The following is a 23,692-nucleotide window of genomic DNA, read 5'->3' on the forward strand; positions in this document are numbered from 1 at the left end:
TGAGACGGCAAGCAGACAGTTGGTTAAGCCATACTGTCTGCTCCCTGACCTGGGCCCCAGCGAGTCAAGTTTTAGCATTAGCATTAAGACTTTTTGCCATATTTCTAGACAGGATGGAAGTCCCAGCCCAGGAGGGATGGAGACCATCTCGTTTCAACAGGTCAGGTCTGCCCTCAAAACTCTTCCAGTTATTTATAAAAACTATATCATTCTGCAGGCACCACTCAGACAACCAGCCATTTAGTGATGATAATCTGCTATAAATCTCATCACCACGATAAGCAGTGAGGGGGCCAGAGAATATTACAGTGTCTGACATCATGCTTGCGAGCTCACACACCTCTTTAATGTTATCTTTTGTGATCTCCGATTGACGGAGTCGAACATCATTTGTGCCGACGTGAATGACAATCTTCGCCAACCTACCCCTACTCCAACCCTTAACCTAACCTAACCTAACCTAACAATAATAAAAAAATAACTGTTTTCAGCGTGTCAAAAATTATTATTGACGTGCGCCTGCCCAGTGGAGGTAGCTGTATCCCTTCTAGTTAAACCGTAATCACCACGTCCCAGCAACATCCATGACGAATATGGGAATCACCAAGTTACTTCGCTGGAACGTTATTTGGTACGTCGTGGCACCGAATATGGTCCAGTCCAGGTACGTCATCAGGACGTAACTGTGTTAGCTGGGTCGTTATTTTTCTAACTCGTGAAGCAGCGCGCAATTACAAACTACCTGCAACAGCAGCACCAACAGGCTTGACATAGCTTACTCCAAAATGTAAACTAATAACTGCTTGTAACAGGTCTGCTTCCAGCGTCCATAATAACGAAGACTTGAGAGAACAACTCATGTTATCCCCAAACTGTAGTATAATCCATTATAAGCAATTTATGACAACCTTTTACGGTTGTATGTAGCATATTTATGGGATAGGCTACATATATTTAACTTCAACATATTACAGCTTAACATCAGGTCGAGAGCTCCCCATGTATTACACTGCCCTCTAGTGTCCGATAGGCTACCACTGGTGTGTGATCTGAGAACGCGCAAGAATGGATAACCGGCTTTTAAGCATATGACTAATTTAACGGTCTTTACAAGCACATTGTGCGTTTATACGTCACGTGGCACATACACTAAATGAAACATAAATGAATGAATAGAGATCTAACACAATTGTCCTCTATTGTGTCAGCACAGCAGCAAAGTAAAAGCGTATTGTTTTCTGTCATGAAACGCCACTAACTCAAACTCCGGTATCAAGGAGTTGACATAAAGAGATGTTATTTCGTAATAACGGATTAGTATTTCGTTTTTACGGATTAGTATTTCGTTCTAACGGATTAGTATTTCGTTTTAACGGATTAGTATCTCGTTTTAACGGATTAGTATTTCGTTATAACGAATTAAAATTTCTTGTAATATCTCGTTTTAACAAATTAAAATTTCTTGTAATATCTCGTTATAACGAATTAATATCTTGTTTTAACGGATTAATATTTCGTTATAACGAATTAATATCTCATTTTAACGGATTAATATGTCGTTATAACGAATTAACATCTCGTTTTAACGGAAAAATATTTCGTTATAACGAATTAACATAATTTTTTATCACTTGCGGTTCAGAGCCACCATACTAACGAACTTCACTATTGCTGATCGATGTGTTTGTTTCTCTAGTGGTTAAACAAAGTATTTCATTTATAAATATGTATGAATTTCATTAAGTTCGATCGATTTTTTTTATTTCACTAGTGTTCGTAAGATGTATTTCATTGATACATATGAATGCATTTCACTAAGTTCGATCAATGTTTTTATTTCACTAGTGTTTGTAAGAGGTTTTTCAGTAATGCATATGAAAGAATTTCACTAAGTTCGATCGATTTTTTTATTTCACTAGTGTTTGTAAGAGTCATTTCAGTAAGGCTTAAACGGCCCCTCATAAAAAAACAACAGGAAGTCAAATTTAAAAGACTTCCCTGATTTCAAGGAAAACGAAAATGCATGTTGTGACAGCATTCTTCAATGGGAATAACCATATTCTTCTGAAAAACCCAAGGTTAGGACGTAGTGGTATGTGGCAGGGCTGAGTATTACAGCACAAACATTTTAAACATAGAACTGAGATCACACAAACTAATATGAATTAGACACCTTATAGACATCTCCGCAATCATTTTTATTGATTTTATTTTTAATCCTTACATAATTAAATCTTAAATATATTCATTCAATATTTTCTGTTATAAATGTTCTGTTGGTTGTATTTTGTTCAAACGTTTGTGTAGTCTTAAAAAACTGAAACAAAGTTCTTCTGGACCAGTGTCGAACCAGCGCTGTATACGTCATCCGAAGTAGTCTATAAGGAAGAGACTGCCATGAGATTGCTGTTCAACTTAACAACGCTTTTATTGATTTTACTGCTAAAGATGAAAAAAAAACAAAAAATTGTGATTTAAAATATTTTAATATCAACCATAAAATTTCAATCTGGCACGAAAAGAGACAGCGGAGTAAAACATTACAACTTTAAGTACCGGTAAAAAATGACTTGCAGTAGAGATAAACAATAATATGTTATCAGTTTTAGCAACCGTTAAATGGTTAACTGACTTTGGAATGTTGCGACTGACCAATCAGAATCAAGTATTCTACTAAAACTCAATGACTAAAGCGAAAAAGCAAATTAAAATGGTTCACGATGTTGGTCCTTTTTTGCCACACATTGTCAGCACCTTAGCTAATTTTAGTATACGGATTCAAATTGATTTCTATCATTTCCAAAAGAGGACTTTGTAATCCCACTACAGTACTTTCATTTCTGACCTTGTTCATTGTGTGCGTTTATGCTAAAATACCACAGAATTTCCCTCTCTGCTTTTACACACCCAATATAAAACTTTGGAAATCACTGGGATACTCCTATGAATCATCTAGATGTGATTCATGCGATGTTGGAAACAAGAGAGTGTAATCACCACCTGATGAAAACACTGTCACAAAGGGCTGGGAGATGTTCTTGCGATCGCCCTAACTGTCAGAGCACTTACGGTCCCTTAAATCAACAAACTAACATTAAACTAAACTAAAAAGAGCACATGGGAACCCTAATGATCATCCTGTGCTGTGTGCACTTCAAGCCATGCATTAATGTCTTATTATGATTAATAAAAACTTGCTTAGGCATCCTGGCTTCGCTTTTATTTTATCATAACATGACATGGGATTGACAGTTTTAAATGGTTACAGTAATAAGAATTTTTCAGGCTTTTTTGTAAAAACTGTTGTCATACCTTGTTTTAAATTAATAAGGAAATTGTGTTTTTAAGAAAATCACATTTGACCTCTTGAAACCAAGATTTTGTGAGAATCAATGTCAAAGTCAGAGAGTGCAGAAAGTTTAATTTCTGCAATTGAAAACAAACGTATATTGGAAACTCCACACTTCAGATGTTACGTGTTGCTTCCAAGAACAATAATATTCAAATTTAAATAACTTCTAAAGAAAATGGTGGTCGTAAATGGTGCTTGTTCATGCAAAAATCCCCACCACAATGCAAGTGTTGTGGGTCTCTTTTAGCTTGTTGCAATGAGGCTGGAGGGAGTTCTGGGTGCTTGCTTTCTCACCCAAATATCTCTGATATTCTGGTTGCTAGACATGGCTCGGGTGCCTCCTTTCGATCTGAGAACATTGCATGTTTGATCACTTACAAAAATCTGCTCAAAATGCAAACTGTGGGTCCATGGCGCGATCATTACATACTGTATAAACTAAGCAATAAATCAACAATAAAGCGAGGAGCTTCAAACCAGGTTGACTTAATAACCTTCAAAAAGTAGCAACTCTGGTAACATTTTGTTTCAAGCAGGGCTGAACCCCATAACAGGGTTAATAAAGCAAGGTAGGTTGGTGATCTGAACCACTCACACAGGAACCAAAAATTGAGCAAAACGCTTCTCCAAACAAACACATTTGCATGTTTTCCCAGAATTCAGATCATAGAGAGACCCTAATGCCAACTATCCTGGGAGGCAAAGACAATGGAGGTCATTTCTGTGGCGTCCCTTAAAGGAGACATCAGATGAAAAGGTGACCCAGAAAACGTTAAAAATAAGAACCCAGTAAGTTTGTTTTGGTGTGCCTTTCCCTGCAAGCATGTGAGAAATCGAGCCGTTCAGATTTCGCTCCGATTGTGAGGTCCAAAGCAGATTTTATTATAATGCTACCGCCCCTTAATCTACACAGTTCCACCCACCGCGCTCCGCCATTGTTGTTTTCACAAGTGACAGCGGTGTACGTGACGCCATTTATATTTTTCTTTACATTTTTATGCATTTGGCAGAAGCTTTTATCCAAAGCAACTTACATTGCATTATCCTATACATTTGTTTCTAAGTATGTGCAATCCCCTGGGATCGAACCCACAACCTTGGCATTGTTAGCGCCATGCTCTTAAAGGCTAAAGTTCGTGGACAACATGCAATGTAGTCGCTGCACAGAGTCCAAACCTAGGAAGAGACAGGAGTGGATTTATTTTATTTTTAGTGGAAATCCATCTGAATCCATAAGTAAAAACCTGCTTGTTTGTGCAAATCACTTCAAACCGGAGTGCTTTTTCAACCTGGGACAGTACAAGCAGGATTAGCTTCAAAGTTGTTCCTCAAGAGGGATCGAGACAAACGAGACAAAACTGCCGATGTAAGTAATATTTATCAACAGTCTGAATTGTTGTAAATGTACCGTATATATAGGAGGATAACGTTAGCATATGATAGCGAAGGGAGCCAAGTAGGGATGGGCGATATGGCCCTAAAACTCTATCACGATAATTCCTGGTATTTGTTGCGATAACGATAAAAATGACGATATATCCATAACGCCATCCACCGCTGTTTTTTGCGTCAAGTGATAGTAGCTGCATGTAGTCTAGACCCTCAGAAAAACAAATATTATCAAAAAGTAAAACTTACCCCAAATCAAACAGCTCCTAAAATATACCTACAGTATTTTTGTAAATATAAAATATAATGGTGAGATTCGACTTCAAAAGGTTGTAGTAAAGAAAAGTTAAATGAACTAAAGCTCAATAAACACATCATGTCATACCTAAAACTGTATATATTCTATTGTTGGGTGGAAATGATCGATCGCATCGCTGTCAATCACTCTCTCTTGAACTGTGTGAACCTTCTCTTCTCACAGCAACATACACTGAATCTGTCTATGACTCGCGCTACAGAAAGAGAACAGAAAAATGCAGATAAAAGAAATCTAATAAAATAATCCATGCTTTTATACGATCATAAACGTATTTAAAATAACGTAATACAAACTCGCATTTGTACTGTATGTAAACAGGCAGCAGTGCTGTACACGCTGTGTCGCTATGAAAGCACATGTGGGCGCGAGCTGCGCACGGGACGCTCCGTTCATCCTGTATATAACAGGCAAGAAATCGTACTAAACAATTTGCACACACGCACATAACATCTAACGAATGTTTAAATCAATACTTTTAGCCAAACTAAATGTTGTGGTGTAACGTATTATGACTATCAACGAATACTTAACAAACAAATTAAATAAAACGAAAGTGAAACTAAACATTAACTCGGATGCATCTACAGTGCCAACCTAAATGAGATTTAGAGCTTTTAGTGCAAACTCTTTCTCAGCTTCACGTCCGCCCTCCGCTATACCCGTTTTCGCTGCACATATGAGCTGTGAATGGGTCTCACAAAGAAATATGTCATAAACTAGAATTTATCGTTTATATCACGGGAAGACTAATTCCTATTGTGTGGGAAATTTCTACCGGTATATCGCAAACGATATAATATCGCCCATCCCTAGAGCCAAGTCAGTCACGGGCTAAATAGAACATTCAAAGCCAGTGTTAAACTTAACTAAAAAAGGAGTTTAGCTGTATGAATGTTAATACATTATGTGCGTTAATATGTTTAGCTGCAAGCTGTTTGTTTTGCTAATGAACAGGGGTGAACACTGGGGTTAGTTTCGCTTTAAACATCTCAAATCATTCGTGCTTAGGCTGAACAGCAAACTAGCTCTCACGTTGTGTGTGTAACGTTATAACTTGTCAATGACAAGTGCTAAAATCCATGTAATTCCGCTGAGATCTAAAGTGGATTCCGTGGATTTTAGGTAAGCATACACGCACAACATAAGCGCATTAGCTGTTTGCTGTGACTTATTTTTTTGTCTCCGGACGAATGATTTGAGACGTTTAAGACGAAACTAACCGCAGAGGAATTCAGGAAATATCATTTAGCGAAACCATTGCCACTGCATGTGTGTTGTGTTGACACGCCGGACAGAAGGGGGGTGGGGTTCGCTGTAACTCTTGATCATTTAAAGAGACATGGACCAAAACGGGTTGCTGTGAGCATAGCTGTTTTTGACGAGGCAAGAAGGGTTTTGTTTACACAGCCATTGAGTGTTTTTAAGCAAAATATGTTCCAGACATGTCATGAAGACCCTAATAAATCATACAATCTTGTTGAAAGTGCTCGTCTGATTAGACCTTTAAAACAAACTCCATGGAGTCACAGCATGCACTCACTGTAGACAGGTCTATTTTAGTCACAGGCTTCACCACAGTGAGTAACACAGACCAAAGCTTTGGTGTGGACTCAAATGGCAGCCAGGTTATCGTTATTGAACCGCCCATTCTTCCAAAAAAGCAAAAACACATCCGGTCAGACTACAGTCCACCACACAAAAAGAAACACAGAACCCCTCTTTTTGCCTCTGATGTCACAATTACAAACTTGTCATCTATGAATTTAATTTTCACAATCAAAACAATCAACGTACTGGCATTTGGGTTTCTTTTCAAACAGACTTCAGTTTAATCAGATATTAAAGGTAACTAGCAGAGCTCTCTGGGTGGTGTTAACAACACCCCACGTGAGTTCTTCTAATGTAGTAAAGCAGTCTATTTTTATTTATCACTTGACCTATCCCACTGCAGATGCATGTCATCTCAATACTTGTGTGACTTTCTCTGAGCTTTATTTAGACTGGAGATACATTCAGGAATCTGGATTGTGAACCAATAAATACAACACTTTATTCGCAGCATGTAGGACAAAGAATTTGTTTCATCTGTGCTGTTCTAGATCCAATAGTAACTTTGTAACGTGCATACAGTAACAAACAAATCTTTTTTTAAGTGCATACCTGAATCTACTATTGACTTACTAAGCACTAAAGCTTGTTAAATGCTTGGTTATACATCACAAGCCAGATTTTAAGCATCCAAAAGCATTTTTAACGTTTTGGAGGACAATAAAAATAATGGCTAGACTTAAAGCCACAATATGGAATATTTGGATAGCTAGATGGCGCACTTTCGAAATTACAACAATAATGACGTTATGTAGGAGAGTGGAATCATGGGACATGTCGTTTTCACCATCCAGAGGCGTATGGAGATCGCCCATCATGTTCACGGACGAGGTAATGAATTAATTTTATTTTATGTCATCGTAATGAATTATCTTGCAAGAAACGTGGAATGTAATGCTACGTTAGTCCGCGACTGATATTGGACTTTGTCCATTGATTTGGTAGCGTAATGCTACACAGTTTTACGTGTTTAAAACAGTCATACAGTCGTCGTTTAAAAAGTAAATTTGAACGAACCCACAGCATTTACAAGTAACGTTATTGGCTACGTATTTTTGTGCGACGTATACCATATTTCATAGGGTAACTGCATTCATAACTATTCAAATAATCTGTGCATGAGTATTTCGTGTACAATAAAAAAATTGCTTACTTGTCTATTAAAACACATGCGAGAGCGGAGTCTCTGTCGAGTCCAAGTTGGTCGCGAAGCTCTCTCCATTTTTAGAAAACGCCACCCCGATATTAATCCTTGTTTTATTTCTTTGTTTGTCCATAAGCCTGCTTGCCTCATTTGGCCTACGTTTACGTTTTTTGGGGGTTTCCTTTACTCGCCAAAGAGTAATCGTGATCCATAATAACAGAACAACAGATGCTGCGTCCCAAATGCTGTATAACCACTTCCGCATTTGCGTGTTGCCGTAGTTTCTACAACCGGAAACTGAGGGTAGTGCGGAGCAGCGGATATTAAGTCACTGATATGCGACAAATACAAGGGAGAAAAGGGACGGGCCATTATTTTAAATAGGAATTTCTCTGGATTTGCACATTCTTGGGAACATTTGGGATAATGTAAGTACACAACTGCATGAAATATATCACACTGTGCAAGTGATTTTTGGATATTTCATAACAAAATTCTTCCATGTTGTGGCTTTAAGTTTTAAAGTCTGAATTAAGTTAATTTACATGCTACATGCTGGCTGTCTCAAAACCCTGTTATCTGCCAAACTACACAGCATGCAAGATCAGCTACAACATTCTATGGTTATACTGATCACTGTCGTAATGGTGATATTTTATTCAAACTGCGATTACATTTTCATTCGACAACATTAATGATTAAAGCAAACGATGGGGAACTGGGAGTCTAATTAACTCTGTGTTTCCATTTTAGATGGCTATACTGCATACTGACTCTGTTTCAAAATAGTTTCATACATAGACATCAGGAAATCATAGCTTAGAAACTATAAGAGATCAAGTCATTACAGGCACACTGAAATCGATCGCACGTGTTTCTGTGTGACTGATCCACATACAATAAGATTTAGGACAGGATGAGTTATTTCAGATCATAGATCCCTAATTTCTCACCTGTCAGATATAATCCAGGTGTCCTCCGCTCATTGTACACACTTTAGCTGAACTCACAGCACGTAGACGAGTGCGTCTCATTCTGCTGCCATCTTGTCCTGAGTCCACACTCCACAACGCGATCCGCCGCACTTTACACATCAAAAACGTCGACGGTAGAGCCGATTGGCGACAGCGACGCAAGGCCAGGACACGTCGGTGAGGCGGGAGCTCTCCTGACGGTAATACGGGCGGCGGAGCACATGATGTGTGCGAGGAGATCAGCTCTCAGCTGCGGGAGCATTCCATGTCTGTTGCTTATGACACTGCAGTCAGACACGAACAATCGAGCGACGATTAGACTGTAGCAAAGACTGTAGATGAAAACAAGACGCCGCAGTGCTATTACTGTACACGAGGAAAAGTGCAAGCATGGACACAGGTGTCAAGACTGGCTGAAAATAACAAGCACAATAACATTTCTCAACCGTTTTAATTCTTGACAAGCCGGAGTTTTCACAATTTCTTATGAATTAAGCGCTTAAATCAATAATTCCATGGGGGAGGAGCTCTGTATGGGGCATTATGACGCGCTTGCCAAACTTTGCGCATGAGCATTAAAGTAAACTGGGAAAAAATGATTAGTACAAATTGAGTTTAAGAAACAATGTATGGTAACGTGGTAACACTTTAGAATAATGGTCCGTTGTTAACAAGTAACTATGCAGAAAGTAATAGGCAGTACTACATGAAATATATGGAAGCATATGTGTTGCAAAATTCAATTTGCAATGTAATATGCAAAATGGAAATGCAATATTCAAAATGGCAATGTATTTCTGTATTTAAATTTACATTTTCCATTACTCACATGTGCAAAGTTTGGTGCAGAAGGAAAATGAAATTATATTATTTACATTTGCCATTTCCAACAGCAGTCTTAATATGTAAAGTGCATACTTTTTAACGCTTTATAAGTAGCGAAATTGAAATGAAAATGTATAACCCAAATTGATTTGATATGTGTAACGTCCAAGCAAAAATAGTAGCAAAATGATCATTTAAATGTTATTTGTCCTAAATGCATTTAGACTAACAGTTAGGACACTTACGATTGCATTTTCATCATGACGCCGTGGGATATTTGTAGCAAAATTCAGTGCGGCTTTGAAAATGCATTCCGAGCTGACCACGCCCACCCTCAGTCAATCACTGCGTCAAGGCGGGGATTACTTTGCGTTGTCATTGGTATTTGATAACTGGCGGGAGGGAACATGGCGAAGTCCGTTCCAGAGCTTCTCCGAGAAGCTGCTCAAGCACTGGAGCGGCAAACTGCAAATGTTGGCCCTTCAGAAAATCCATCGTCTGGTCTGAGCGCGACGCCTCCGGATCGAAGTGGTGGGACACGTGGTAAGTTGACAGACAAAGACCGAGGCAACAGTTTTGCCTAGGGTTGCCAACTTTCACTCGGGGTCTGGGGAGGTGGGTTGTAACTGAAGATCACATTCGTTGACCATCGTATGTATGAGAAATGCTCATTTTGGACAAAACAATGGGACGACGGCTTTAGCCGCGGTCAAACTACACTTTGAGCACGTGTAACTTACATAACAAAAAAAATTTAAATAATCAACCCAAAATGTAAAAATATCCAAAGCTTCACTTATTATACTTATTCTTTTAATATAGCTAAAGGTCGCGGTGTGATCGGTATTGGTCACGTGATACGAATTCGCAGGTCAGAGTTCAACAAACGTGAAGCAGCGAAATCGAATTCCTCGCATGATCTCCCTCATTCGCATGTGTTTAAATCCTGGTTAATACAGTTGGCAGCCCTGACATTGAATTGCACAGTCAATTTATTAAAATACAAACTACTAAAATATAGTGTTCGTAATGTATGACCATTTTATTTGCAGCAGAGGTTTTAAGATTGTTTGCACCATATTCAAATTCACGGGGCCGTGTGCCGAAACGTCCCAGCACCGCTGGACCTTCAGCAAAAAAATCTAAAAGTGTTTCCTACACCCATCGTTTTTTTTGCCTGTCCAAGAGAAAGGAATGTGAGGTGCCAAGTCCATCAGTGAAAAACAAATTAGAGAGGGCAGGAATAGGAGAGAAGAGAATCACCATTCCAGGTAATAGTCAGTTAATTTATTTTCTCTACCCCCCAGATAAAAGGGTTTGCTTAAATCATGCTTACATTAATGTATTATCCACCTGAAATCATAATTTAACTTGCATTTTTATTTTATCTTTGTTTTAGACAAATACTGCACTCCTCAGGAGTTTTAAGACCATCTCTTTCAGCATTTCCCTATGTTGAAAGATTGTGGTGGTTTCCAGCTCTTGCGATCCAGAGGATCAACACGTTCCAAAAAATTAGACACAATACCCTGTCCAGATGATGGGTATTCCCCTGAGTACCTCTTAAGTGAGTCTGTCATGGTTGGGCAGGCTCTCATATATATCAGGCCACTCCAGAAAGATATAGATCTGCAGGTAGGTAGGAAAAGGTTAAAATCTCTGGTTAGTAATAATACTCTGGATGTTGAGAAAGTTTAAACCATCAAAATTAAGTGATACACTAGTTTTGTGTAGGCCTATCCTAAGTGATTTAGGATAGGCCTACCCCTAAATTAATATTTATTTGTATAAGCTAACCCTACTATCTATCTGCTAATGTGACTTTTTATGTTCTTACAATGATTCAGACTCTTGAGAGTGACCAGCCTATATCCTCTGGACCACTGACAGAATGCTTGTACTGCAACAAGAAGTATAGCCTGTCAGAAATACAAGACCATGTTGATGTTTGCGAAAAGTAGGTGTCTTTAAAAAAAAAAGGGTGTGTGGGGGTGGTGGTGCTTATCACTCAACAATGTAGATGTGCATATATATTAGGAGTGTAACGGTTCTCGGTAAATAATTGAACCGCACGGTTCTCCACCAACGGTTCAGCACACGGTCCAACGCGCTTGGACCGCGGTTCATCTTAAATCTGACGACGCATTTATAATGTGGTTCGTTAAAAATGATAATGCATAAAACAGACTGACAAAGTTCAGCTAATGTATGTTTGTCGATGGATACACATTTAATACCTAAAACAAATCAAATAACGTAGACAAATTTCAATTGACGTATGCTGTAATATGACCAGTCATTTATGCTTTCATCACCCGGTGTTGTGAGCGCGCGAGTGCAGGTGAGACCTGAACAGCACGTGTTGCTGTTTAAACTAAACTCATTCAAGCCTTGCCAATTTAAACATTTAAGTGCAAGATGATGCAGAAGAAAACTTACTTGCGCGCTGTGAGAAGATCCGAAGCGCCATAAGGAAAGTCTCAGACATGGCGCAAATATTGAGTTGTCTTTGAAGCGCTTAAACGGACAAATTCACACACGAAGTAGGTCAACATGCCTATCTTGTCGAGTATCTTAACAAACATAATAGGTTATGTCCTAAGTGAACGACGAAACGGACGAAAAACAATGCATGTGTACAGTATCAGTGTTCTGGATGTGTTTCATTCCTCTTAAAGCGACAGCAGCATATTCCTGCTGTCTGTTAAAAGTCAAGGAAATCACTCACTGCTTGTGACTCAATAGCTTCTGTAACTTCAATTATATGTCATAATGTACATATCATGTTATGTTTATTTGATTACTAACCATTTACTTAGTAATATACGTATCTATTTATTTTCTGCTTTGCTCTGTTGTTTTATTGGTGCTGTTACTGTAGCTTGATTATTTGTTCTTATTTTTATTTGTCGTAGTCCCTTTTCCCTGAACATAGCACATTGAACCGAACCGAAACCGTGACCTAAAACCGTGACACAGACCGAACCGTGAGTAATTTGAACCGTTCAATATTATATCCTCACCTTTTGGACCCATACTATACGTTTGACTTGCCTTCAACTGTAATTCTACGTGGCTTGATTAACAAGTGCTGAGACTTGAAAGTTGGCATATTGTAGATAGCATTCGTTGTATTTGGATGATCGGAAGCTCGTTCCCATCCCAAGATTTCTATCGGTTAGATCTGTGACTTGGGGCATCTATCATGACTCATTTCATGTTAAGAACCAATTTGTATTCGATTAATGGTGCATACCTGCTATAGCCATTAGGATGTCATGGGGTCATAGGATGACATGGTCAACAATCTCGTAGCCTGGCATTTAACATGCCCATTGGACTAAGGCTAAATGTGCAGAATCCCCCATTAACCAACCACAGCTCACTGGTAACAGGCATGATGATCATGTCTCATTCTGTTTAGCCAATTCTGATCTACCATTAAGTCTCAACAGAATCAGACTCATCAACCAGGCAACATTTCATCTTCACTGTCCAATTGTGACTCGTGCATTGTAGTCTTCCTTTTGTAGTGAGATAGTTACCCGTGGGTCCTGCTTGTAGCCATTGCTCATGTCTTTGGCTTCACAAATGCTTGTGCAACCGTTACGAGTGTATTCAGTCAGTTGCCATCACTGAATCAGTCGGCATTCTCCTCTGACTTAGCATCACAAGATTTGCCCAGACTGCATACTGATGTTTCCCTTTTACACACGTAACCCTAGAAAGCGTGAAATCAGTAACTAGCGATGTGAATACTAGACGGCCTCTGAACAACATGCACGCTCAATGCTAACCTTTTCCATTGCATTCAGTTAGTTCAGAGATTGTTGACCAGACCCACCTAAATGCATTAGCACTGCCATGATATTAGTAATTGCATATGGAAATGAAAGTGTCCTATATCCTTTAGTGAGGTAGACTATTATATATAGCTATTATGGCAGTAAAATTATTTTAATTTAATGTGGGCAGACATCCCACCTCTTTGTCTCTCTCTCATTTGCTCTTCAAAATTCCTGGGATTTGTATATAATTTGCACCAGGGAGCCACTGTCTATATTGCGGGAGACTTCCGCAACTTCTGTGAGAGGTGGGATATCTGTGTGGGTCTTTAAATCTCTTAATACAGATTTAACATTTTGCACTTGACCTTTTTGTCATAGATTGCAGTGATGGATGTCTGCAATAATTAATTAATTTATAAGTTTCATAACTTTTTAAGTTGTCAATTACAAAATATTTGATGGTACTATGGGAGGGTTTGCAATACAGCTGCAAAGAGAGTGATGTTGAATTTTATATCTTTCACTAATCTAGCTGCTGTACTGTTGTTATGGTTATATCAGGTTTCATGAGTCAGGCAAAGTGATATCAGATAGCACTGGCAGTACAAGACAGGAAGAAATGGCAGCAACCATGTCAGAGGATAATGCTGAAAGGGAGGAAAGGGCCTCAACATCACTCAATGCTGTTTTCTCAGCCAGTACCAGCCCATCAGCGGAGCCTGCCATTGAAGGTGTCTCTATCGAATTGACCATACCACTGAGCACACTTTCTCTGTATTACCTTTTTTAGCATACAAATAATTTTTCTCATACTACAAAACAACAGGACATATGTCAGGGATGTTAATTATATCACAGTTATTCATATTTATTTTGAAGAATTGTTATCACTAATTTGTGTTTTCATAGAGTGGAAGATTGAACCGGATCTTGAATCAGCTGCCCGGATATATCGAAGACAGATCTTAAAGAATGCAGATGACAAACCAGACCTAGTTGTTACACTAGATCTGCACAGCTGTGAAAAGGATCGTGAACGAGAAATGTTAGCTTTTTATAAACGTCCAAATGTTGATTGGACAAGTCCATTAACTGTAAAACTTAAAGGTATGTATTTATTGGTGCAAAGTAGCTCTGCTTGTTTGCATTATACTTTGATGATTATTAAATTATATGTAATCTCTATTAAAAACAGGAGATGCTGCATTAGGGGATGGAGTAAAACGGCACTTTTTCACATTGATAATGGAAAAGCTCCACCATGGATTTGAACTTGACATTGGTGAGTTATAATTGAAAACATTTTGAAATGCTGTACAGAGCTTGGACATACCATTTCCTTGACCTCCACTTTAGTCACTGTTAGAAATACAGACATTCAGGATGTAATACATTTTAGCTTTTTTTTGTAGATTTAAGTTATGAGCATAGATAGTATAGGAAGGGATGCTTAAGTATGCTCATCTGAGTGCATTTTACTTATTATACATTTTTCAGATAACTGTGGCAAAACGCTGCTCTTCAATGGCGAAGATGATCACAAGGTTCCTTCAACATCCAGAGCACTCTTGGATGGTGATCTGTTCAGAGTTGTGGGAAGAATGATTGGACATACATTTATTAATGAAGGTCCACTCTACTCAGGACTTAGTCCAGCTTTCTTCCCCCTTTTAAGTGGCAGTAAGGACGATACTCCACTTTTCGAATTGAAGGACTGTCCTGATACAGATGTGATTGAAGTTGTGTCCCTTGTATGTATAGATTTATTTATATTTATGTATACATTTAAACCCTTTTGTGTCTTACCTTTTCACACTTTGTGTAAATCTTAGCTGGAAAGCCAGAATGAACTGAATCAGAATGAAATGGATAATATCAACAACCTGGCCATCAACTGGGACTTGCCAGCAGTCAGCAACAGCAACAGAAGGTGGTTGGCAGAAACCATTCTCCACCATGGGGTATGTATTTCTTATCATATAAAGGTGGAAGTATGTGTTAATTGCAGTTGGGTATGTACTTGAACTTTTTCTAACTCTACATAAGCCTCTTTACATAACCATTAAGTTAGGACAAAAGCTTCAATCTTTCATCATGGCTTGCATAGTGTTTATAATTTGTACTGTTTGTGGATCATGTCTAGGTTATTGGTCGACGTGAAAAACAGATCTCTCAGCTGCGGAGAGGACTCAAAGATACAGGTGTTTTGAGAATGATAAAAGAACGACGCAGTTTAACTGCAGTACTGTTTCCCAGATCTTCTGCACTGCTGATGGAACCAGAGGTAATTGGTCTATTCTACTTAGGAGAACAGACCGTATGGAAGCCATTGCACTAAATCAATCATTTAATTTTCTGTAATACATATAATCATAAAGCCCAGTTGGTGGGTTGTTTGTAATAAAACACTAGCTCAGTGGATGAATTGCATTGTTGCAACTCCATATTAAGGCTTGTATTCAGTGCTGCTATCTTTGTATTAGATGATACTTAGGAAAGTCATCTGGCCAGAACCTGACAGTGATGATGAAGCCCCTTTGAACCTGGAGCAATCTTGTGATGTTACAGCTTTCTTGCGTGAATATATTCAAACAGGTATTGCAAATGTTTAATTTTAAAAACAAAACAAATTGAATGTGCATTTGATGTTTAGTTGCAGATGATTGCATATGTAGGAATTATGCAATAAAATATTTTTACCCAAACTGATGCAGGATCACCTGCTGAACTGTGCGAGTTGCTGAAGTTTTGGACTGGCTGGGCTGTTCTCCCTCAACACCTGTATGTGGAAGTATCACCTGACCTATCACTCCCAGTGGCTTCAACCTGCCTCACAACACTGAAACTCCCTTTAAGATGCAGAACCTTTCTTGCATTTACACAAGCAATGAGAGCCGCAGTTTCATCCACAAGATTTGGCTTTGGCCTTATCTGAGTTGTAATATTTAAGTGTTCATGTGGAGAAATGCATGTTTATGAAAAATTTTAAATGACATGTTTGTTGTCTTCATTATTTTTCCACATTTGTTGCTTTTATAAAAATGCATGTTTTTGACTATAAGTTTTAAAGAGCTCTCATTGCAGTGAAGAAAATTCACTGAGTTAAGTGAAGAACAAATTAATTACAACCGTTAAATAAAACTACTTGTTTCTCTCACTTTTATTGTCATACATTGTCATGCATGTTCTTAGTAAATTTTGTAGTTCTGACGTTTGTTGAAATGTCAGCTGTTTGTGGTGTTCAAAACGTTCAATGTCTAAAAATCCCTGTCAATTGGGCTACTGTGCTCATGTAGGCATCGATTGCCTCATTTAGTGGCATTTCCCGGTTCGGAAGACCTGCCAACTCCTCTGCAGTGAGACGTCGTGGTAACTCTACATCTGGGATTGAAATGCAGTCTGCATCTTCCACGGCATGTGGTCCATCCCAGTCAACACCATAGTCATCATTAACCTTGCAAAATACCAGGACAGATGCTTTTAAATCATACTTCTACCAAAACATCCAGTAAATATTACAAGCATTTGTCACAAAGGCATATATTTTTTGTTTTGATGTAGGTATGAGTGAGGAAATTTATGTTGTTGAATTACATTAATGCATGTGGTAACATTAGGATATTTTAAAGAACTGGTAACCAAACAGTTCTGGGACACCACTGACTTCCATAACGTCATAAAGTCAGTGGTGCCCCAGAGCTTTTTGATTACAAACGTTCTTCAACATATCTTCTTTTGTGTTCAGTAGAACAAAGAAATAACTTGAGTGAGTAAATGAAGAAAGAATAATTTAAAATGTGCAAACATACAGTTTCCAGATCATCGGCAGCCTCTCTGTTTTGCAGCCAAAGTTGGTATGGAGAGCGACCATTCTCAGTTCTCAGCCTGTGCAAGTTCCATGCTTCTTTAAAAGTGTTAAGCTGATGTTTTATCTGGGCCAAAAATGCCCAATGCAGAGCAAAGAGGTGGATCTCATCATCAGGATTCAAGAATCCAGTCACTTCCAAATGGAAAAACAACATATGGAACAAATCGAGGACTTGTGTGTTAACATCTCGCCAAAGACGTTCAATCCTAAAAAAAAGAAAACAAATAAAACAGAACAAGTATCAACACCAACCGTTAATGCTAAAAATATAACTTCTATAAAAACCTTGTCTGTGTGTTTAGATTTGTTTTTGTTTTTTTGACAGGTGAAGTTTAAATAGTCTTGACAAGCAGTGCCCAATCCTGTTCCTGGAAATCTACCTCCCTGCAAATCTCCAGTTATTCAGGAACAGGGCTGGGCACCACTGTTATCTACCTATTAGAAGCGGGTTTCACACTGTACATTTTTAATAGTCTTCTACGACTGTCCTGTACGAATATGATCCCTGCTGTGAGCCATGTCACACCGTGAGATCTCGGTTGTCTGTAATGCATCTCGATTGTAGTGCAGTCTGACATTAAAAAGAGACACACACAGTTGATTGGGGATGCATACAGGTAAGAAGTGAAAAAGGTGAGAATGAGGGGTGGGTGATATGACCAAATAATTATTAATTATTAATAATTAATTAATTAATTAATAATAATCATAATTATTTTAAGTTTAAGTAAGGATTTTGTAATAGCTAAATTTTGATGCCATAGAAATTCCTGAATTCTTGTCACAAATATATCTATCTAGCTATACTAATACTAGCCCCCTACCCCCCCCCCGGTCAGTGATGACATACTTGTACCTATTACATAGATAGAGTACTAGTACTTATTACAAACTAGTTTTTTTTCTTCTTATTTATTGGATACTAGTAATTATTATTAGATACCACTGAGCTGCAATGACGTGGGTCATTCATCACATCTCAGCAAACATGTCAAGCCACCATAAATATAGAAAGGCATGATTATTATTTCAAACCATAAAAGTAATTTTTCACTTACCTCTGATTGTGAACGCTTCTTCCAGTGATGTGAGAGTTGCGGTTTTCTCCACGGTTCTGTACCATAAAATGAGCCACCTCAATGTTTTCTCCTCCTTTATCTGAACGAACACGGGAGGGCAAGCCAAACTGGCTAACAGCACGAAGGAAGGCATCAAGCACAGTGGTCGCCTTATTGTTAGTAGCAGCATTCAGATATACTATAAGACGACTAAATCCATCTATACCTCCATGGATCACAAATCGCCAGCTGATTTGAAACAAAAATGACAAGACAAGACAAGAAAGATGCATCTGATTTGTCCACATTTTGACTAGCAAACTTCCATGCCTTTTTTCCCCCCATCACCATCCTTCTAAAAGTCTAAAATTTTAAAATGTTTCTGATATATAATTTAGGAAACAAAGTTGTTTTAAGTATCACGCTTATTCTCACACAATATAATGTGTAGTAAAATAAAATATGTAATTTCCTTTACTCACAATGCGATCTTAATATTTAGGGTTCCTTGGCATCAAAACATTTAGCAATTCCAGTTGTAAGATAAGGGTGGAACAAAAAAATAAAAAATTTAAAATCAAATTACCGTATTAATTTATGATTTCCATCAATATGCCACATGCAGTTCGGAGCAGGAACGGAGTACTGTCTGCGATGAAGCGTCCGGTTAGCCAGGGCTCGGAGTTGAGTTCCCTCGGGATCCACTCTTAGTAGTGACTCACGAACCCTAACAACTTCAGATAATGAGATGTTATTGCACTTGTTGTAATGTTACAATATCTTAAAGTAAAGTTAAGTAAAATCCCTTCTACTTGATGTGAAGTATATACTATATAAATAAATTTCACAAAGACTTACTGAGATCAATAAAAATTCATGACTAATGGCTGACATATCTTCCATAACTTAATGGACTCTTTTCATAAGACTAAATCCTCCAAAGTTTTTTTTATATTTGCAATTTAAAAAAATGTATGAACATTCATTACACTATACTTTGTATTATATTACCCTTGCATATTGCGGTAGCCCTCCAGAAGCAGGGCTGGTGATCCCTGGCATAGTGGCTATGCAGGTCTGCCATAGGTCCAACACATAAGTATAAACAAGCCTGCAAGTATGTAACAAAAACAAATTTACACTGAATCAAATGCCCACTTGCTTGGAGAAAAGCTCTCATCATATGGTATCCACACTGTGGGTGTTCCCTTTGAATTTCCAACATCAAACTATCCAGGTCTGTATCGTTAATGTCAGAGTACAACTCTGATACTCTGTGGAACAGGTGGATAATTGTGTCATAAGTGGCATTAGATGCATCAGATATTTGTGAGATTAACAGAATTATGTAAAGACCTAAACATGCCTCTGTGAATTTTTTTATTCATTCAAGTCATATCTGAATGTCCTAGTTAAATTTCTATCAGATTATTCAAGTCAGCTGTATGCGTTTCTATGATGCTCCAAAAAAGGGGGCATTCCTGTCCAAATGTTTAGAATAGGGGTGTTTAACGTTATATGAAACCATATAAAAAATATTTAAGTTGTTGTTTACCTTAGTCCACACTGTTGCATTCGTCTATGTACCGTCCAGCGACTAACTCCATACAAGGCCGCGATGTCTTCAACTTTAAGACCATACATAAGATACCCCTCTATGGCCTCGTCGGGGATCTCCACGGCCGGTCGTCCCACTCCCCTCGGCAGAGAAGAAGATAATCGCTCTTCCACCACCTTCAAGGGTTCAGCAGCGAAACGAGTGTCGAGGCCAGTTAAGGCCGACAATTCTGCAAGACGCTCCAATATTGATTTAGTTCTGTCACCTACATACACGTAAAACTCTTCTGAAACACCACTATTTCTCTGTTCACGCTCCACTTCATCTGCCAGTGAATTCAACGATCTTAGCAGATCTCCAGCCGCCATGTTTCGAACGATCTAAACGTAACACGCTTCCGCCAATCCCCGCCTTGACGCAATGATTGACTGAGGGTGGGCGTGGTCAGCTCGGAATGCATTTTCAAAGACGCACTGAATTTTGCTACAAATATCCCACGGCGTCATGATGAAAATGCAATCGTAAGTGTCCTAACTGTTAGTCTAAATGCATTTAGGTCAAATAACATTTAAATTATCATTTTGCTACTATTTTTGCTTGAACATGTTACACATATCAAATCAATTTGGGTTATACATTTTCATTTCAATTTCGCTACTTATAAAGCGTTAAAAAGTATGCACTTTACATATTAAGACTGCTGTTGGAAATGGCAAATGTAAATAATATAATTTCATTTTCATTTTCCTTCTGCACCAAACTTAGCACATGTGAGTAATGGAAAATGTAAATTTAAATACAGAAATACATTGCCATTTTGAATATTGCATTTCCATTTTGCATATTGCATTTCCATTTTGCATATTACATTGCAAATTGAATTTTGCAACACATATGCTTCCATAGAAATCAATGTTTGTTCAACGTAAATCCAATCATTAAATCAACACTAAAACAACGTTAAACCAATCTTGCTTTATTTACAGAAAGATTCTATGCCAGTTAATTATATGTAATTTCAGCAGTGGTTTTGAATACAAACTCTCACTGTACAAGAAAATCGCATGCGATGTAAAGCCAATCCGCGTTAAATCACACAGTGTATTCCCACCATAACATGGTTTAAACCAAAAAGTCAAACTCCAAGTAAGTACAACATCCTTCAATTTACATGTATTTATTTATGCATCCACATCATTTAAACATGCAATGCATTCAGGGAAGACAAGAGCTCTATGAAATGTTTTTCTCTGACTAACATACTGTATAAAGCTTCAAATTTTATATTTTTTACATGGACTTATTAGTTTATCAAACTTCCAAAGGAAAGAGCTATAACAATAGCCATAACCAAATCAAGTATACAAACTCCAACAAGGAGAGAAACTACAGAACAACAGACTGAAACAGGGTTCATTACATAGATAATCTTGATGAATTTATGGGTTTTATAATGCCTCCAAGCCGCTCAGGTGCATAGCGAAGCCATTTCTGCACTGTGTTAGCAAAAAGATACTCCGAGGCCTCCTTTTTGTCAGCCTTCATTTGTTGTTGAAACGCATCTGAAAAAAACAGCAACTGTAAGTTTGAACTGCACAATATTTTAAAACTTTTGACAGGTAGTAGTGCATGATTAACAGAACATGTTCTTATCCAGAACTTTTAAAGTACCAGAATTGTGTGCTATTTATAAGTTGTGGTATGATGCATTGTGAAGCGCAGCAAGCAGGACTGTACTACAATTTTTTGTATAGGGCTCCCAAATATAAAGAAGCGCCACATATTTAACACTTTGTTTCCTTTGTCTGTACACACACCACACAGAAGCATCAAATCTTTAACAATCAAACTTTCTTGTGACTGTACACACCCTGGACAGAACTGCGTTAAAAACGTCTCGGTTACGTTTGTAACCTCGGTTCCCTGATGGAGGGAACGAGACGTTGTGTCGAACTGACAGATGGGGTTCGTCCCTGAGAACCAATCGCTTCCGACTTCTTAGAAAAGGCCAATGAAAATTGGCGAATGAAATTTGCATGCCGGACTCCGCCCCCGGATATCCGGGTATAAAAGGGAGACGGCGTGCCTCATTCATTCACCTTAGTTCTGAGGAACCTGAGACCTCTCACGACTGCTGCAGAGGACAGCACATGTTGTGGCAAGAGGACACAACGTCTCGTTCCCTCCATCAGGGAACCGAGGTTACAAACGTAACCGAGACATTCCCTTTCTGTCGGTCTCTCGACGTTGTGTCGAACCGACAGATGGGGTTCCAATGGAAAACGCCATAACACTGTGCCCTGTCACAGTCTCAACGAAGCGACGGTGACTGGCCTGGGCGTGTCAGCCGTGAGCGCTACCGCGAAATTGTAACCTACCAGTGGGTAGGCAGGGGGTCCCAGAGCTTTCTTGAAAGGTGGGAAGGCCCCTACCTTCGGCCTCACAGGCGACGGCCTTGTTTCTCTAACAGCGAGAAGCCACCCGGAACCGTAAGGCCACTGGGTAAGCGCTACTTCCTCAAGCGGGGGATGCACTACAGAGACCACTTCCTACCACAGGGAGGAGTCTAGTGGAGATACCAACATGGTCTCACCGATGGGGGAGAACTCATGGGAAGAAAGAGCAGACTGAGGAGTTAACCGCGAGGTGGAGGTCCACCTGGGGAGGTCATGGGTTACCAAGGTGGGAACCAGCATGAGGATACATCAGACGGAACCGCCCAGCTGGGGGGTTGCAACGTCTGGTAGCACTAGGTCCGGTTAGAGCTATGTTGCGAATAACTCCGGAGATACCCGGCCTAAGGGGCAGGGCTGCTCTGCCCAGCCCGCCCCCAGGAGGTGCTTGCTAGTGATGGATGGAGTGCCTGTTCTTCACCCAGTGGGGGAAGAAGGGAGGCTAGCAGTACCCTGACCCCCTTAGGAGAAAGGGGGGGAAGGTACTGTCATAGGCGTACACCCTACCGGCCGCCAGTCTTGCCTGATGCCTGCAAGACTTGAGCCGATACCGGTTTTACGCGGAGGCTGTAGGACCTCGCGAAGGTGATGGGTGTAGCCCAACCCGCAGCTCTACAGATGTCTGCCAGAGAGGCGCCTCGAGCCAGTGCCCACGAGGAGGCTGTACTCCGTGTGGCGAGAGCTCTCACCCAGTGGGCGTAGGCGATCTTAGGACAGGTACGCCATAGTGACGGCGTCCATGATCCAGTGCACCAATCTCTGTTTGAGACAGCCCTCCCTGATGATCTCCAAAACAGACAAAGAGCTGCTCAGAGCTTCTGCGGCTCTGTGTGCGGTCCAAGCAGAGGCGCAATGTGCATACTGGACACAACACGGATGGGGTTGGGTCTTCCTCCCTGGTGGGGAGCGCCTGTAAGTTCACCACCTGGTGTCTCGGGGGAGTGGTGGGAACTTTAGGCACGTAGCCGGGCCGGGGTCTCAGGATAGCGTGAGAATAACCGGGCCCGAGTTCTAGGCAATCTGTGGACACAGAGAATACTTGTAGGTCCGCTACCCTCTTGAGCGTCCTCCCGAGAGCCGTCTTCATCGTGAAGTGAGAAAGAGCGGCATCTCCGAGGGGCTCCAGGACCGCATCAAGGTCGTAAGAGGGTACGGAGCGTGGGTGAGGTGGTAGCCTTCCCGCGCCCCTTAGGAACCAAATGATCAGGTTGTGCTGTCCTAGAGACTACCAGCAACTGGGTCATGATGAGCAGCAACAGCGGCTACATACACGTTCGGTGTGGAAGGGGAGAGATTATTCTCGAGTCTCTGGAAGGACCGCACCCACTTAATCAAGCAACTCCGCGGGTCTTCTCT

General features: G+C 39.6%; 2 protein-coding genes across 3 annotated transcripts; one reads left to right on the top strand and one right to left on the bottom strand.

Moving 5' to 3' along the window:
• Positions 1-203: 203 nt before the first annotated feature.
• Positions 204-16,340, top strand: LOC130568441 (uncharacterized). 2 transcript variants are annotated; one of them, XM_057357299.1, is made up of 12 exons: positions 204-10,154; positions 10,664-10,882; positions 11,011-11,246; positions 11,459-11,568; positions 13,961-14,130; positions 14,309-14,506; positions 14,595-14,681; positions 14,897-15,150; positions 15,232-15,360; positions 15,543-15,683; positions 15,883-15,994; positions 16,114-16,340. In XM_057357299.1, the coding sequence occupies exons 3-12, from the start codon at positions 11,064-11,066 to the stop codon at positions 16,332-16,334; spliced, it is 1,605 nt and encodes a 534-aa protein (XP_057213282.1). In that variant the 5' UTR covers positions 204-10,154; positions 10,664-10,882; positions 11,011-11,063; the 3' UTR covers positions 16,335-16,340. The 2 variants fall into 2 exon arrangements, with proteins under 2 accessions (XP_057213282.1, XP_057213283.1); XM_057357300.1 differs by having other exon boundaries at positions 15,244-15,360.
• A 307-nt stretch (positions 16,341-16,647) lies between these two features.
• Positions 16,648-20,780, bottom strand: LOC130568443 (uncharacterized). The gene is made up of 6 exons (XM_057357301.1): positions 19,881-20,780; positions 19,466-19,599; positions 18,912-19,059; positions 18,326-18,574; positions 17,209-17,473; positions 16,648-16,853 (listed from the first exon to the last, which is right to left on the bottom strand). Exons 1-6 carry the CDS (start codon positions 20,249-20,251, stop codon positions 16,650-16,652), a joined length of 1,371 nt encoding a protein of 456 aa, XP_057213284.1. The 5' UTR covers positions 20,252-20,780; the 3' UTR covers positions 16,648-16,649.
• Between the last annotated feature and the right edge of the window lie 2,912 nt (positions 20,781-23,692).

The sequence above is a fragment of the Triplophysa rosa genome, linkage group LG17 (assembly GCF_024868665.1).
Source record: "Triplophysa rosa linkage group LG17, Trosa_1v2, whole genome shotgun sequence".
NCBI classification, from domain to species: Eukaryota; Metazoa; Chordata; class Actinopteri; order Cypriniformes; family Nemacheilidae; genus Triplophysa; species Triplophysa rosa.

Coding starts and splice junctions, on each gene's coding strand:
- LOC130568443 (XM_057357301.1), bottom strand. CDS start 20,251: ATGGCGGCTGGAGATCTGCTAAGATCGTTGAATTCACTGGCAGATGAA. Junction 19,600..19,880: donor ATGCAACAGTGTGGACTAAG/GTAAACAACAAC, acceptor CCTGTTCCACAG/AGTATCAGAGTTGTACTCTG. Junction 17,474..18,325: donor AGAAGCGTTCACAATCAGAG/GTAAGTGAAAAA, acceptor TCTTTTTTTTAG/GATTGAACGTCTTTGGCGAG.
- LOC130568441 (XM_057357299.1), top strand. CDS start 11,064: ATGTTGAAAGATTGTGGTGGTTTCCAGCTCTTGCGATCCAGAGGATCA. Junction 14,131..14,308: donor AGCGGAGCCTGCCATTGAAG/GTGTCTCTATCG, acceptor GTGTTTTCATAG/AGTGGAAGATTGAACCGGAT. Junction 15,684..15,882: donor CACTGCTGATGGAACCAGAG/GTAATTGGTCTA, acceptor TCTTTGTATTAG/ATGATACTTAGGAAAGTCAT.